The sequence below is a fragment of the Caloenas nicobarica genome, chromosome 4 (genome assembly GCF_036013445.1).
Source record: "Caloenas nicobarica isolate bCalNic1 chromosome 4, bCalNic1.hap1, whole genome shotgun sequence".
Taxonomy (NCBI): Eukaryota; Metazoa; Chordata; class Aves; order Columbiformes; family Columbidae; genus Caloenas; species Caloenas nicobarica.
Genome location: NC_088248.1, coordinates 6,519,263 through 6,534,552, shown reverse-complemented (window position 1 = coordinate 6,534,552; position 15,290 = coordinate 6,519,263). Strand labels below are relative to the sequence as shown.

Genomic DNA, 15,290 nt, shown 5'->3' with positions numbered 1-15,290 from the left:
GTGGGGGGAGAAGCTAATTTTGGAGATTCTGGAGTTTGGCATTCTGCTCTTCATTTTCCTTCTACCTCGGCATTCTCCTCCCCAGAGGGAACACCAGGTCCGTGCCTGCTTTTGCAGCCATTGCCAACCATCCTGCTTGGCAGGCTGGTGACTGCTTGTTCCTGCTCGGGTTTGCTGGCATCTGTCTCAAAGTGCGGAGCCCGTGCCAGCCAGCAGACTATTAGCCCTGTCAAATATTGTGACTCTCTGGTGAATAGCACAGCGCGTAATGTTGGCAACACTGGAGTGGCTAAGCCTACAAGTAATTACTTGGTTTGCAATTGTTTATTTCTTTATGTGCAAAAGCTGGAAAAATTCTGACATCCACAAAAGGCTAAACGGTAATCTGCCCTGTGCCTTTGCGCTAATTACCTTTCTTCCATGATTTCTCTAATAGCTGCCACATTAGGACCGGCTCCTAGATGGGTATAGAAAGGACCTTCATCTTTTTCAATAATTTGCTCTGTTTAAAACAAAATAAAGGTTATTACTTCGAAGCTTAATTCTTTAATGTAAAAAGTCACATTGCAAAGCTTACATCTAGGTTGTCAGAATACTGCTGTGTGGGTCTGGGGTCAGAGTTTTCAAACGCTTCTGTCTAAAATATGCCCATGCAATTTGTACAAAATATGCAAAGCACGTGGCTAATCCTGCAAATAGCTGTGATACGGACTCTGTGCCATTTGCTACCACAAACAGTTGTTTCACGTCTCAGGCTCTACACTGAAATTTAAAAGGCATTTTCCTGTTATCACTGAACAATTGTTTTTCCTTCTCCCACTTCCTCCTCTCCCAGTATCTAGAAAGGAAGATAAATGGGATAACAACGGTAAATATTGATATTAGGGAGCTGTACAGTACTTGTTTTTCAGCAGACGTGTTACAGTGGAGGAACCTGCAGCTTGAGAAAGTGGCCAGTAAGGTTACATAGAGAATTTCTGCCATCCTCAGAAAGCCGTTGTGAAATGAAAAAAAGCAAGTTTGCTGAAAGAAATCCTGCACAAGGCTTAGTCAAATTACTTGTCTGCTATGAATGTGGCCTTGGTTTTCTGTGCGTAGGTAGGACCATGTCAGCATTCCCAATATACGCTGTATGTTTGGTTTGGTACCGGGAGGCAGGCTCTGGTGGTGCGGAGGGTTCAGGAAGAGCTGGTGGAACTGTGCTGACTTGCCTGAGGGCTGATTTTATGCTGCCACGTTAACTCCAAAGGCTGGATGAGGTGACGCTGCTCTTGACGTACAGCCTCCAGAAACGTGATGGAGACGTGCTATAAACCTGAACGTGTCAATGGGGGAATGGCTTAATTTAATCTTCCTAAGGACAAGTATTGGTAGGAAACAGCAATAAATCCTATCGATTATGTTCTGGCACTGGGTTCTTCAAAGATGGCAGGAACTAAGTTTCATGCTCCTTTATCTCCTAGAGAGTCTGCTTGGACTGAAGAATTAAAATGCAAGTGGAGAATAATCTATTTTACTTAGTTTGCAGTTGCAGTACTGGCTAGAAAAATAGTGAAAATAATGAAATGATTGTCAGAAAAACTTGTGCCAACTACATTGGAGAAACCATCTCAAGAAAAAAAAACCACCACAAACTTCAGTGTTTTTTAAAAACCCCTACATTTTGTAGGTTGTTTCTTAAAAAACAGCAAGGAACATGCTTCCAGTTTTCTTCCTGGGAGCTTTGGAAATCCACTGCCTCCTCTTTTAGTTCCCATGGGTCATCTCTGAGACACAGCCCCAAGTCTTCAGAAACGCAAAAAGTTCCATTTTGCAGTTTTGGAGGAGCATTGGTTTAACTTTCCTCTTTTATAGTTTGTACAAAATCCCAGTAAGTGAAACTACAACACGAATTATTACTTCCACCCCACCTCCCGTTTTTGGTGCTTCAGCCTTAATAGTTCATTGAGTAGAGTCTGAAAGTGCCTGTTAGAGCTGTGTGCAGTGTCAGTGCTGTACGGAGGAGGCTCGAGCTACAGGGTCACGCTTGTCACTCTGCTTTGCTTCCCTCTGCTCCATTCTTCCAGCTTTTGGGGACTGGGCATGCTATCTAGAAACACCGAGGGTCCCCCTTGCTGCCTTTTTAGTGCTGCTTGTGTAGCTTCTCTAAGAAACTGCCAATCCCTTTAGCCTTGCAGGAGACAAGTGTGTGAAAGGGAGGATAAACTCTTGCAACAAGCGAGGAATAATCTGTCATCCCTTCTTTGCTTTGGCTTTACTGAGGGAAGCTTGAGCAATTTCACTGTTAGGGCAGAAAGTGGTGTAAGGATCTCAAGTTTGGGACACAGGACGTGTTTTGGAAATGCCATATCTAACCTTGACAAATAGATTATAAAGTTAAGACCTACTTTTTATCAGCATGTTGTCATTACATGCCTGCTGCTCAAGGAGAATGGATGTGAGGGGATACATTTCTGGCCATAAGCATTCTGACTGAAAAACGCAAATAGGTAATTGCTTTATGAAATATGGAGAAAGGGCACATGTGTAGGGTTGGATAAGTGGAGTAGGCATAAGTGTGTAAAACTGCAAGTTTGTAAGTCTTTACTAATTACTGTTCTAAAAAAAACCAAACCAAAACAAAAAATCCTCCAAGAAAAACATCCATCTAACCCCGCGACCCCAACTTGAAGGCTCGTTTCCTTCCTGTGAACTAGTACATTTTTAGTACATCTCAGCACTTACCAACACAGCTGCAAGATGGAAAATCATACTGGGTTTTGGCAGGTGTGTCCAATAAATTTTTTACAGGAGTATCCAATAACTTGGAAGGTGAGTCTAAAAAATTATTGAGAACAGTTCCAGCTGTTCTTTTGGTCGGGGTTTTCTCAGCAGATAAGTTTGCTTGCTGATCTACAGTTGAGGTCTGAGTGTCAAAATCTGCAGCACCAGTATTTCTTGATAGGATGGTAATAGGGCCTGCTGTTTCAACCTTCACATGTTTAGGTGATTTGATAGTAAAAGTCTTATGATCAAACAGTGATTTGACCTGTATCTGTTTTAGCTGCTGTTCCATTGTCTCGATGATGCTCTTTTGTTGCATGTTCGCACAGCCAAAGTGCTGATTCTCTTGTTTAATTGGTTTTTTCCACATTTTGTTTTCCAGTTGTCCAGCCGATAGACGCATGCAGACATTAGACTTTGTGCCAGCCTCAATTTTTATGGGCTTGCGTGCTGCACTGGGACCAATCTCTGTTTTGGGTTGCTGGTATGCTTGTTGCTCCTGTTTTTGCAGGAGATGCCACCTTAGAGCAGCGTGCTTTTGAAAATCCTTAGGGGTCTGGGACTGCAAATGACAGCCTCTCTGGTCTTGGGAGTGTGGGGCAGTTTGCTGGCTGTGTGGTAAGTACCGCTGAGGAATCTGTGTAGCTTGTTGGCTCGAGAGATCTTGGTTCAGGCTACCACCGTAGCATGGCGTTTGCTGGAGTGGTGGTAGCTGTATAACTGAAGCTGCTTGTGTCTGCTGCTCTTGTTCTTGAAAAGAGTGATTCACATCTTGCTCTGCAGTCAAGTTTTTTGAAAAATACTGCGCGTGTTGCAAGTCCTGCATTTTGTTGGCTCCAAAGCGTTCCATATTCCCGGCGCTTTCTTTCTTCTCAGAAATCGAGTGTACGTTGTTTGGGCAGGGATGCTGCAGATTAGCGTTTGCTGTCTGAGTGTAAAGGGGAGCTTTGTTGTTTATGCTCTGTACCTGCTCTAGGCCTAGCTGAGGGTTATGCAGCGGGAACGCAGTTGATTTCATGTACTTATTCCCACTTTGAAAACACTCCTCTGCTTTAAGCTGACTGAAGGATGTCCTGTCTAGCGGCTGCTCATCATTGCTTTGGGAGTGGGAAACGGTTTGAGGCAGGTCTTTATTTTTCATCTGCAGAGCCCGTTGCTGGTTTGGGGTTAGCTGCGGACTGCACGGCAGTTGTACCTGCTGTGCCTGTTTTTGAAGCATTTGTTGCAAAATGTGTGAATGCAAGAATTGCTCGTTTTCCCCTGGCTGGGGATTCAAGTGCTGCTGTTTCAACGGGACCCCTAAAGGCTGTTCGGCTTGTTGTTCTGGTCTTTGCTGGAAATGGAGCTGTTGCAGAGGCTGTTGCTGCACTTGGGACTTGAGCAGGGAATCCACCTTTGTGAGCTGTGGCTGCGGTGAGTGCTTCTGGAACGGCAGCTGCTGGTCAGCTGGGGGATGCGGCTGCAGCTGGGAGGTCTCGCTTTTGTACAGTGGAGGAATTTGTTCCTGTTGCATTATCTTCTGGCTCTGGGGCTGCCCTGAAGGCCCCTTTAATGCATCAGGACTTCCAGCATACTGTTTTGTATAGGCTCTTTCGGCTGTGTTTGCTTGGAACTGAAGAATTGATCGCAATAATGCTTCGCTGGGCTTTTGGGGAGGCTGTCCCTGGCGGAACTGGGTGGAAACCAGTTCTATCCAGGCTGTTTTTGAATGATGTTGAGCCTGTTGCGCAGGCTCTTTCGCTTGGTCCTTTTCTTTGTTGGGAGGAATCTCAGATTCTCTCTGTCCTGGGAAATGCTGATAGTGTTGCTTCAACTCACCCTCACTTCCGCGCGCTTGCGGGTTTTGGAGCGGAGGCTCTGATGCCGGCGGCGTTTCTTCTGGGTGCTGCTGAATCAAGGCGGCCACAGCAGCTTGCGGGCTGCTTTCACTGACATCTTGTTGCGACGTTTGCGCCTGCTGCGGAAGTCTCTGCTGAGGGTGAAGTTGTTGTTGGCCAAGGCTGGGACTTTCTGACATTGGTCCCTGCTGTTGCCCTTCATTCTTTATCTCCCCAGGAAGAGTTTCATCACATCTGTTGCCAAAGGAATGGTGTCCTTCTCGCACCATGACGGGCAGTGCACTGTTCATTTCCGGAGCAGGAGGGGTAGAGGAATCTTTGTGAAACGTTGAGTTCTGTGTAAAGAAAGCACCATTTTTTTCTGCTTGCTCAGAAAACCTTTCCAGAGCGGCACTCTGAGCTTGCAGGTTACTGCTGGAACATAGAGAGAGGTCTGGGTTGGGAACCTGCCCTGTACTTCCATGAACAGTACTGTTCACTGTGGGTAACCGGTGTGGATCATAGCCTGGAATCTGTTGCTGTAGCTCTGGTTTCTGAAACGAACAGCTACCTGGCAATACAGGTGGTTTACTGGAGTCTTCTGCACTGTAGACCTCAGTAACCACTACAGCTGGCACTTGAGGCAGCTCAGAGTTTGAGGTCTGTGGGGAAGTGATCTGCCCTGAGGTATGGGATGAATGTGTTGTCTTGTAGGACAACTCATTAGTAGCCTGACTGGTAATGGCATTGATATGAGATGTGTTCTTCTGCATTGCTATGGAAACATGTTCTGGATAATATTGAGACAGTGTTTTCTCCAGGAGTTCACCATGCATGCTTTCCATGGAAGAGGCAGAAACTGTAGCACCATTAGGCATTGGCACCGTCTTGTTCTTAAGTAGTAAGACAATGTCCCTGTTGTGGCAATGAACGTTTTCCCGCTCCTGCTCATCCTGGATCAGGAAGTCACGAGGGTTTTCTGAACCACCACTGTTGTATCTTGTAGACTGTATCAAATCCAAAGCTTCATTTTCTTGTCCTGTAAAACTCTCGGGTTTCTTCTCACTATAACAATTGGAGACGCTTGGTTTTTCATTATTATCCTCTGGCTCAGCTTTTTCTCCATTTACCTCTTTGTCTTGTTTCACTTTCTTGCTCTCGTGAAGTCCATACAGAGAGGGCTCACTAAAAGTGCGTTTTATCCCACCATTTTGCATATATTTGGAATATACTTTCTTTTCATGTAAAAGGTCGGGGCTAACACAGTTGTTTGGGCTTCCCTTCAGGTGGGGCACTCCATAGTTGCTTTTAATGAATAGCTGCTTGTGGTCTCCATTGACTTCAACTTCAGGCCTCTCTGTTGCTGGACTTCCATTCTGTAGCTTCACCGCAGAAGGCTCTGCCTGGCAAACGTGAGAAGATTGTGGTATTAGAAATGGACTCAATCTATTGCCGTCAACATGGTTGGTTCTGTCCTGTTCCATCTGGCCTGCTCCGGGGCCATCCACAAGGCTACCCTCTGAATGTATCTGAAAGAGAAAAGAAACCAGAGAGAATCTAAGTCAGTTTTAGTTTCCATTGATGAACAGCCAGTTACTGACAACTCCTGCAGTATTCGAGCACCCGTCATCCTGACCAGCGCGAACACACGTGAGCTTGCAGAAGCACCTGAGGGGAGTTTCACTGTCCTATCACATTTTGCAGCCCCGTGTCTCCCTTTTTCTTGAAGGTTTGTTCTTCAAGGTGAAAAGAGAGTGAAAATACAGAGCAGCTCCTTACCCCCGTTTAACACACAAGCAGATATTTTACAAAAAAAATATCTCTCCTAATAGTGCAAAAAATATTCTCTGCTTTGGAATGATGTACATAGACTCCCCCGTTGTCACTGTTTTCCCCTGGTAAGGCAGAAAGTCATGCTGAAACCATGGCTCCCAGACTTGGTGCTAATCCCATTATTTGATTAAGTGTGCCAAACCTCTTTTGTATGACTAGAAGGGTTATTGTCACCAAGCTTGCCAATTAGAGGGGAAAACCTTTTTTCTGTCTTCAGCTGTCTGACAAGGTCTTTTAAAACTGGCGTTCCTAAAGACCACGCGAGTGGCTTGATACATGTGAGACAAAGCCATGCCTGACTGCTGTCCATGGGAACTCTTGCAGTTCATCAACATCTTGGGAATGTTGACAGAAACAAGTTGAGAGACTTCTGAAAGGTCTGATGGAAGTCATGTTTTTACAGGTATTAATTTCCTTTCAAATGTACAATACAGACATCAAGCATGGCTTAATCTATGCATTTGGGTGTTGAACTGAGGCCCACAGCTGTGGAGCTAGGATTTTTTTCTTCTTTGTTTGGATGGAAAATCCCATTTTCTCATATACCCTTTATATTTTATTTATAAAATGAAGTTTTTAGTTGGATAAAAGTACTGACAATGTGCAGTGAACAAATTCCGTGTAATGACAAGCTAATCCTGTTCACATGGATGTTCCCAGGATTCACAATCCCAGTTAACATAGATAAAGCCCTTGTTTGACTCTGCTTGTAATTTATTTGTTGTTGGCTTTATGGTTCTCAACCAGTCACAAATGACAGAAGACAGACCAACAGAAGTTCTTACAGATGTGAGACTGCACAGCGAAAATCTGGACTCATACATGTCTTCGTCCTGAAGCTTTTATTTTCAGTCTGCACAAAGGGGAATGCAAAGGGTTCTCCATTCCCAGGTCACCCCTGGTTGGAATGCAAAGTCAGGAGAAGCACGACACTTGGCCGCTGTTGCCACAACATGGGAAGAACTACTACACTGAAACATTTCTCCTATCGTGGTTGCTCTGCTTATATATTTATTCTATGCTAATATTTTCTTTAAATGCTAAGGAACATCTAATTTATACAGTTTTCAGTGCAGTATTGCCGTACTCAGTTGAATAATATGATTCTAAAATGCTTTTAAAAGTAATCTTAATTCATGAGATTCATTACATCCAGCTGAATCCCCTCTGCTTGCAGCTCTGATTTCAGTATCAGGACAATTCAAACAGATATTTTGACTGGAAAGCACCTATATGATGATTTGTATCCACTTCTTCCTTATCCCAAACCTGGTTTTAGATTTGCTTTTGACCTCCTGAAGTTTTTTTTGATTTTCCTTCTGTACTCAATTTATGTTTTGTATGACAGGAGTGAAGAAGTTATCTCTGCAAGTAACAGTACCTAAAAAAAAAAAGAGTTTTTGAAGGGAAAGCTAAGAACAGGGAGATGGAAAAGAATGTTTGTCCATCTTTAAAGTACCACAAAACACAAGCCTTAGCAGCTTTCCCAGAGAGACAATATTCCATGCTTAAAAGAAAGCAGTGTGAAAAGGATTCCTCTGATCTGTCGTTCTAGGCCAGGCAGAAGAATGATACTCCCAAAGTGTCTCAAAAATAAAATGTCAGCTTAATTTGGAAACCATTCTTTGCCTTCACATCTTTCATACCTAGAAATTGCAACCAAACTACAACTCAGACGTGAGTGTGTAGGCTGCTGTATTTCACAAGTATGCAATGAAGTAAAAGGCACCACAGTAGTTAACACTGTGCTGTCAAGCTGCTTCTAAAATACTTAATTTATTTTAAAGAAGTTTTAGTCTGTGTGACTGAGCCATGAGAAGCTTCCCATTGTCCTCAAAGTCCGCCTTGCTGCTTGTGTCCTGGTGTACCGTGTGGGTTGCACGCAAATTCCTTCCGAGAGTTCCCAGCCAATCTTTCTTCTCGACTCCTTACTGACAGGTAAAAAACACCTTTTTGTTTAAAGGTGAGGGCTGCCTGACTTCACTGAACTTAGCTTACAAACTCCTCGAATGAGCACAACTGTGCTTCAGAAAGGTCTTAGGTTCACAGTGTCCTCAAAACCTGTGAGGTTATGTTCACTGTGTGACGTGGACTATTACTCATGATATTCTCAAAGACCTCATGGTATGAGTCAACCAGTTCCCCCACATTCTGATCACCTCCCGTGTAAAAGGCACTGGTGTTAGACATTGCAGAGTATAAGGGAATAATCTGTTTCTTTAAAATACAAAGCTAATTCATTGATTACAAGTGCCAACTTTGCATTCTTTGAAATGCATCTAGGATTGTGGTGGCTTTCTCTTAATACTTCTTTCTTTGCTTTCTCTGTCTACACTCAGTTATTCACAATCCTCAAGTCACACCTGAGTACAAAGCTTGCTCAAGCAGCTACAAATCACAGCAATTATTTGTAGTATAGAATTGGCAAAAGACAAAAAGCAGCGATACCTTTATTACTGGTTTTAATTGGGACACTGTGAAGATATTCTTGATGCTACTACTAAGCAGACCTGGTCGCACCTTACAAAGTCTCTGCGCTCTTCTTTGTAATTGTTGAGGGGTGAACTGTCTGCTGCTCAAAGGAAATCTACATTTCCCTATGTCTAGCAGTTAGCCTTTTTTGTCTTTCCCATAACTGTATTTTATCCGGACCACTTAGTAGCTCCACATATTCTTCTTCAGCTATAATTCATTAGAAATTCAAGTCACATCAGCAGCATCTGTGAAACAATTACTGCACGTAGGACTGACTCTGCAGTCTAATCCATCATAATTATGACTGGCCTCTTTGAAGATGCCACGATGCGTGACTTAAATATAGCACATTACTGTGCGAATGGATCAGCATCTCATCCCACCAATATGCATTCAAGTAATAATTCAGTCCACCACTGTTTGACTTTTTCAGATGCAAGCAATGTATGTACACTTATTTCTTGCCATGTATGGGGCACAAATTGCAAACCAGGTACTGAAAGAGAGAGTTTGAGGTTGGGGTTTTTTTCTGTTTTATGGACAAGTTTGGCATATTCCTGACAACCTCTATCAATATGGGAATACCGAAAGACTGTGGAAGGTGTCGTTAGGAGCACAACATTTCTGCAGCAGCAGAAGTGTTCTTGGTGATGTCATTTTCTTTCATGGAAAATCTTTCTTTACTTTTAGCCAGTTCTAGCAGTTCATACCTTATTCTATTTAGCACTTGTATCTGGGGAGTTTGTGAATGCAAAGCAGCTCAGATGAATGAATGGACGAATCCATCCACTGCAGGGTTATCTGCAAAGCTGGGCAAGATTCCCAGTAGAAAAAAAAGGTGAGGGGATGCTGTGTTAGAGTATCTGTGGCCCTGAGAGGGCCAAAAGGTGGGATGTTAGATGGGCTGGTTCCCCTTCTGGGGTTAGCTGGGATAGAAATGTATTTCCTCAGAGGTTTTTCTCCCTGGCAGAAATACACGTCCTGAGATCACAACCTCAGCTGACTTGTGCTCAAGTGATTATCAGGATGACACTGAAGAAAGCAGAAGTCAGATACTTGGGAGCTTTGCAATGGTTCGCCGGGTTGTTCCTGGAGTGCTGCCACAGCCTCTGTCCTGCTGGCACCTTCTGCCACTGCCAGATGAGATGACACAGAGGTCTAAACTGCTCCCAGACAGGAAACCTCTAGCACTTTCTAGATGGGAGGTGAATTTACCTATATGTCTTGCCAAACTCCAGTTTGGTAAGCTGTACTTTGTGCTTGCACTCTCCTGCTCCTATCGCCTGGGTACAGTAGTGAACTTCTCTTCTGGCTTAATTTGCTATGTAGTATTATGTGCTGTTGTCTAGTTGCTTCTCTTCTCTGAAGCTCATGCTGTTGGCAAAGAGCTCTAAATCCTGAACTTCCAAAAAGTGAAAAAACTCCTGAAGTGAAGGGTTTGTTTTGTTTTGTTTTGTTTTTGCTATTTCAAGAATGAATGAAAATTCAAGAAAAAGCATGAATAGACTTATTATAATATTCCTAAGTAAGGACACTCATACGTGGCATTATCAGAAAGCTCAATTTCTGCACTAAAACCTTAAATCTTTTGGACTTGCATACATGCAAAATTGTTTCTGATTAACTCTGTGTGTCAAAGTTTTCTCTTTTTTAACTTTGGAACAAGATGTGTAAGCAGTTATGGTGCTCAACACCATGTTTTATGACTGTGCGGTTATCGTGGGATGTCATTTTTCTCTGGCCTAAGTATCAGTTTCTTGGGCTCAGACCTGTAAGCAAGCTGCAAATGTCACCAGAGGAGAAAAGATGCACAGTTAACTCAGATGGCTATTGGGCGATATAACACATCAAAGCTTATCAGTGAGACATTTCCATTATTGCTGGGATAAGACGTTGCACACATGAAAACTGTGGTGTAGTTTAAGGATTTTGTATGTTTCACACTGAAGGTGCACTATGTTTATACAATGAGAAACAAAGCAAGCTTCCCCATGGAAACTAAAGGGAGAGGTAAGCCCAGACTACACCTCCCGAAACTCTGGGTGGTTTGCCATTCGCGGAACAGCTTCTTCCCAGGCCAGGCTTGCTGGTAATTTGTAATAACTACAATATCATCAGCAAGCAAACCCCGTGTGGGACTATTGTTTAAATATAGGTTTAACACGCTTTTCTGAAACCAAGGCACCCGTGACAGAGAATTTTAACGTTGTTATCCAAAGGAGATTCGGAAGAGAGATTGTATTCATGCCTACAGTGATTTGAGGCTCTGAACCCCACAACGTGCCCTAAGGATCTGCTCTGCTCCCCCCCAGCATCGCTGCGGCCCTGCTGCAAGTGTGGTGGCTCAGGGAAACTTTAAGGCAGACGTGAAGGAGGCCTGAGAAGGACAAGGACACTCTGTTGTTAGCTGGGCTCTGTGGCTTACAATGGGGTCCTTTTGCACTGCATTCAGCTGTCTCTTCATTTGGATAGTGTATTTATTCAGTGCATTAGCAATGCCTTGGAAAAAACTCACATAAGGATGCTGTGCCTTCTCTGTCCCTTGAAGTTTTGAAATTAAGGCTGTATTTCTTTCTAATATATATCGCTTTCTCATTGTAGCTTTAAATAGCAGTTATGGGGTTAATCTAGAAACTACTAGATGAGACTCTGACTGTATTCTGCAGGAGGTCATATTACATGCATATAATTGTCTTCTCTGGCATTTAGATCTACGAATAATCTGTGTCAAACAGAAGAGAAAATGTAGTATGGCTAAAATTTGTTACCTAATTTATAGCTAATTTATCCTTAATTTGCAGGGAAAAGGGTGAGTAGTGAATATAGACATAAGGAGACATAAGGGAATGAAGAGCACGGGATTTGTGAAATATAAGGATTAATAATTCATTAAATCCTCTGCAAGCCAGAAGCCTCATAATTCATGCATTTTTAAATCAACTAGTGCTAACCCCCCCTCAATTTATTGAAATCAGTTCTTGCATTTTAGTGATGCAATGATCTAATTGGAAAAGCACTTGAATCAGTTTGATTTTTTTTTACCTTAATACAGAGAGTAAAGCTAAACGGGTCTGCACAGTGATTTCCCCTTGTTACGTTATATAACTATCAACAAGACTGGATGCTGCATAATATCTACCCAGACATGAAAAATTGCACTATTTTAACAATTCCATAAAATCAAGGAGAGCGAAAATTAAATGCCTCTACAATATAGGTGGAAAAAACCAATTATGTGAAGGAAATGAATTAAGGAATATAAAATGCGAGTAAATAGGAATTATAATGTTGCATCACACAGCTCTCCAGTTCCTATTTTTTTCTGATTTATGTCCTGTACAAACTTTGCACCTAATTGTACCATGCAGCACTTCTCTAGCAGAAGAACACAACTCTTGAAGTTGCTTCTAATGCCACCATAGTATGACTAGATTAGAATTGTTTCCCAAAAGGCCGAACTTCAGAACCAGGTTGTATTTAAGAGACAAAAGGACCTTCCTGCTGTAATAACTAGAACGCTCAAGATGAGGTTGGTACCTATGCTTGTTCTTGCTGCTTGCGGGCTCATTTCTGTGGCTTAGATTTGGAGTGTGGTGGATCCAGGTGGTTTACACCGCCAGGCCATCACACAGATCTGTATTACTTCCCCATTAGCCTGTTTGACATTACCTTGGGTATCAATATGCCGACATACTCTAAAACCAGTATTGCTCAATTTCTTCAGCACCACCTTGACTATTAACATATCTTTCACAAATACAGGGAAGCTGAACTAGAACACCCTTTTGCCTTTGCTGTTTTTGAGAGACATTGCAGTTGATAATTGTAACAGGAAGGCTGTGGGGATGGAAGTGATTCTTAAACACTCGGGATGCTCAAAGAAGTGTGCACTGAGATACTTGTATGCCTGGGTATAATAAGAAACTTATTTTGTGTGCCTGTGAAGTTTGGACTAGCAAAATTGTTTCAAATAGCGACCCACACAGGGCATCATTTGGGTAATTCACCAGTGCCTGTGAATTCAATGCTGGCAAACATGTTGGGTTAGGAAAGCAGAACCACGTCTCCTATTTTCCTTCATCTCAGCCCGTTATCATGCTAGGTTAGGTGTGTTGAGCAAAGGCTGGCAAGACAGGGTGGGCTCTGCTATCAGGTGCACAACTGGTACTCAGACATATTTTTGATTCTTGAGAAATGGTAGAATTTGAGGGATGATTTTCCTCTCAGTACTTCAGCTACCCCATATGTCAAATGGTAATAATGATACTGGCCGCTGATTAAAATCAGCTACCCGAGAGCAACAGCGAACTGTTCAGGCTCTTCTGACCGAGCTCTGTGTGAGCACGCCAGAATAAGCTGAACCGGTGGCTGAACCGTTCTTCAAGAAATACTTGATGTTATCAACCTGCTGTTTAGGGAAGGTTACCAAGAGGTCAGCGTCATCATTATCTTCCAGTTTCTGTGATCTTTTTCCATCTGGCTTCGGACCTGGATATAGCATGGATTTCTTGGGTAGATCACTTCCCAACACCAGCTGAAGGTCGGTTATCCATGATGATTTCATCGCAGCTGTTGGCAGAGTTAAGTAATTTGCTATTAAGTAGTACATCCTCCTCGAGAACTAGAAGCAGTGAAACAGATTCTCTTGGCTCTTTTCACTGCATACTACAAAGAAGAAATGGAGGAGCCAAAGGAAAAACCACTGGCAAGCTAAAGATTTTGGCGTTTCATCATGTTGGGACAGTAACATTAGAAAATAGGAACACAAATGGTCCCGTCTGGCACGTGGATGGAAGAACTGATAGAAGAGAGTAAAACATGGGCTGCAGCATCCTCAGAAAGCTGATTTACACCGCTCTGTTTTCCATTATCCTTTGAACTTCAAATAGGAAATCCTGTTGGTCTCCCATCTCTGATGAAAAGAGAATTTTGGATGAAATTCAGTTATCTTAAACTTCTTCAAAAGTTGAATGTGAAGGTTCTGCCAACATGGGAGTGGGGAGAATACAGAGATCAGGGATGATGACTCTGTTGCTCCTGCGTGTCCAGATGATAAAGCGGAGCTTTCAGCCCCTTCGCTGGCCTCACTGTGGTCGCCTTTACACCCCTGTACGCATTTCTACTCCATTTTTCTCATGTCTCTGCCGCACCTAGGCTGGGATACTGTAGTGAACTCAATTTTTGGCTACTAGTCTTGAACAATGAGAAACAAGAGGCAGCAGAGAAAGAGCTCCCATGCTCGGCAAACCGAACCAATCACTCATAAACGCATGGGAAAAATAGGTTTGTCAGGGGCCTGAGGAGATGACTGCCCCGTTCCTTGGCTCCACGGCAGCACCCAGACCTGTACCAGCCCATTCCAATCTGTTTTCAAAGGTCTCTAATGATGAGGGATGCATAAGAACCCACAGTTACATGCAGTGCTTCAGTAACCTTACTTATTAGAAAGCTTCTACCACTTAAAACACAACCCTAGATCATCTCTTCCCATCTACCACAGAGTAGTTGTTTTTTCTCAGTGCTATGGCTTCTTTCTCCCTGTGTAACTGAAGACTGTTATTAATGCTCTCCTCTTAGACAGAATAAACAACCCAGTTTGTGACATCCGATCTCCTCCCTGAGTGGATCTATATCCATACCATTTGTTCCCTGACCAGATGCACCAAGGTCACAAAGCAAATGAAACAGTCTGTTCTTCGGAGACCTTATACACATGCCACATGCTGCTAGATTTATATACAAGCAGCTATAATATGTGCCTATGCAACATTTTAAATACCTGTATGAATTAACTTGGCTTTCCCCCCAGTAACTAAAATCAGTTTTATTCCCTCAGCACAGAGAGGGACTGTATAAATTGCATTGAAATGCACAGAACAGGCTCCTTACTTCTAGCAGAGCTTTACAGAGGAGGATGTTTCCTTAAAACCTCTAACTTCAGTATGTTTAAGACTGTGAGCTATTGGCACAAACATCTCTTCTGACTTCCACTGTTGCTGAGGCACTACGGAAGATAAGAATCTAATGCATTTTTAGATGTCTATTAGAAGATGCCCCCTGGAGCTATGGTTGCCATTCAGCTTCTTTCTGCATTCATGTGTGGTCTTCAGGAGCAGTTTTCATGTGGGTTATTGCAATCTACATGTAACAATGGCATGGATTATCGTGTTGCAATCTACATCTGAAAAAATAGTTCCATTTGCCCCTCCAGATGTACAAGAGATGAAAGACAAGGTGTTTTTGATGACCAGAGCCAGCTGACGACCAAAGAGCAGTCAAGATCTAACCTGGATAAAAGCACAACTCTGCGAGAGAAACAAAAACATGGGAGTGGTGCTGCCTTGCCACGGCTCTGAGCACACAAGGGAGCTCGGCATGGGTACTGTTACCATCCCCTTTGGT

The 15,290-nt window shown here is 43.1% G+C and overlaps 1 protein-coding gene across 2 annotated transcripts in view; it reads right to left on the bottom strand.

The window, feature by feature from the left end:
• The window catches only part of TET2 (tet methylcytosine dioxygenase 2), a 73,254-nt gene that overhangs the window by 18,227 nt on the left and 39,737 nt on the right, over positions 1-15,290 (bottom strand). Inside the window, exons 2-3 of one of the 2 annotated variants that reach the window (XM_065634084.1) lie at positions 2,725-6,109; positions 412-502 (exon numbers count right to left, since the gene is read on the bottom strand). In XM_065634084.1, the coding sequence (XP_065490156.1) occupies positions 412-502; positions 2,725-6,109 (3,476 nt within the window). The remainder of the gene's footprint in view (positions 1-411; positions 503-2,724; positions 6,110-15,290) is intronic. The other variant, XM_065634085.1, reaches the window with a different exon arrangement.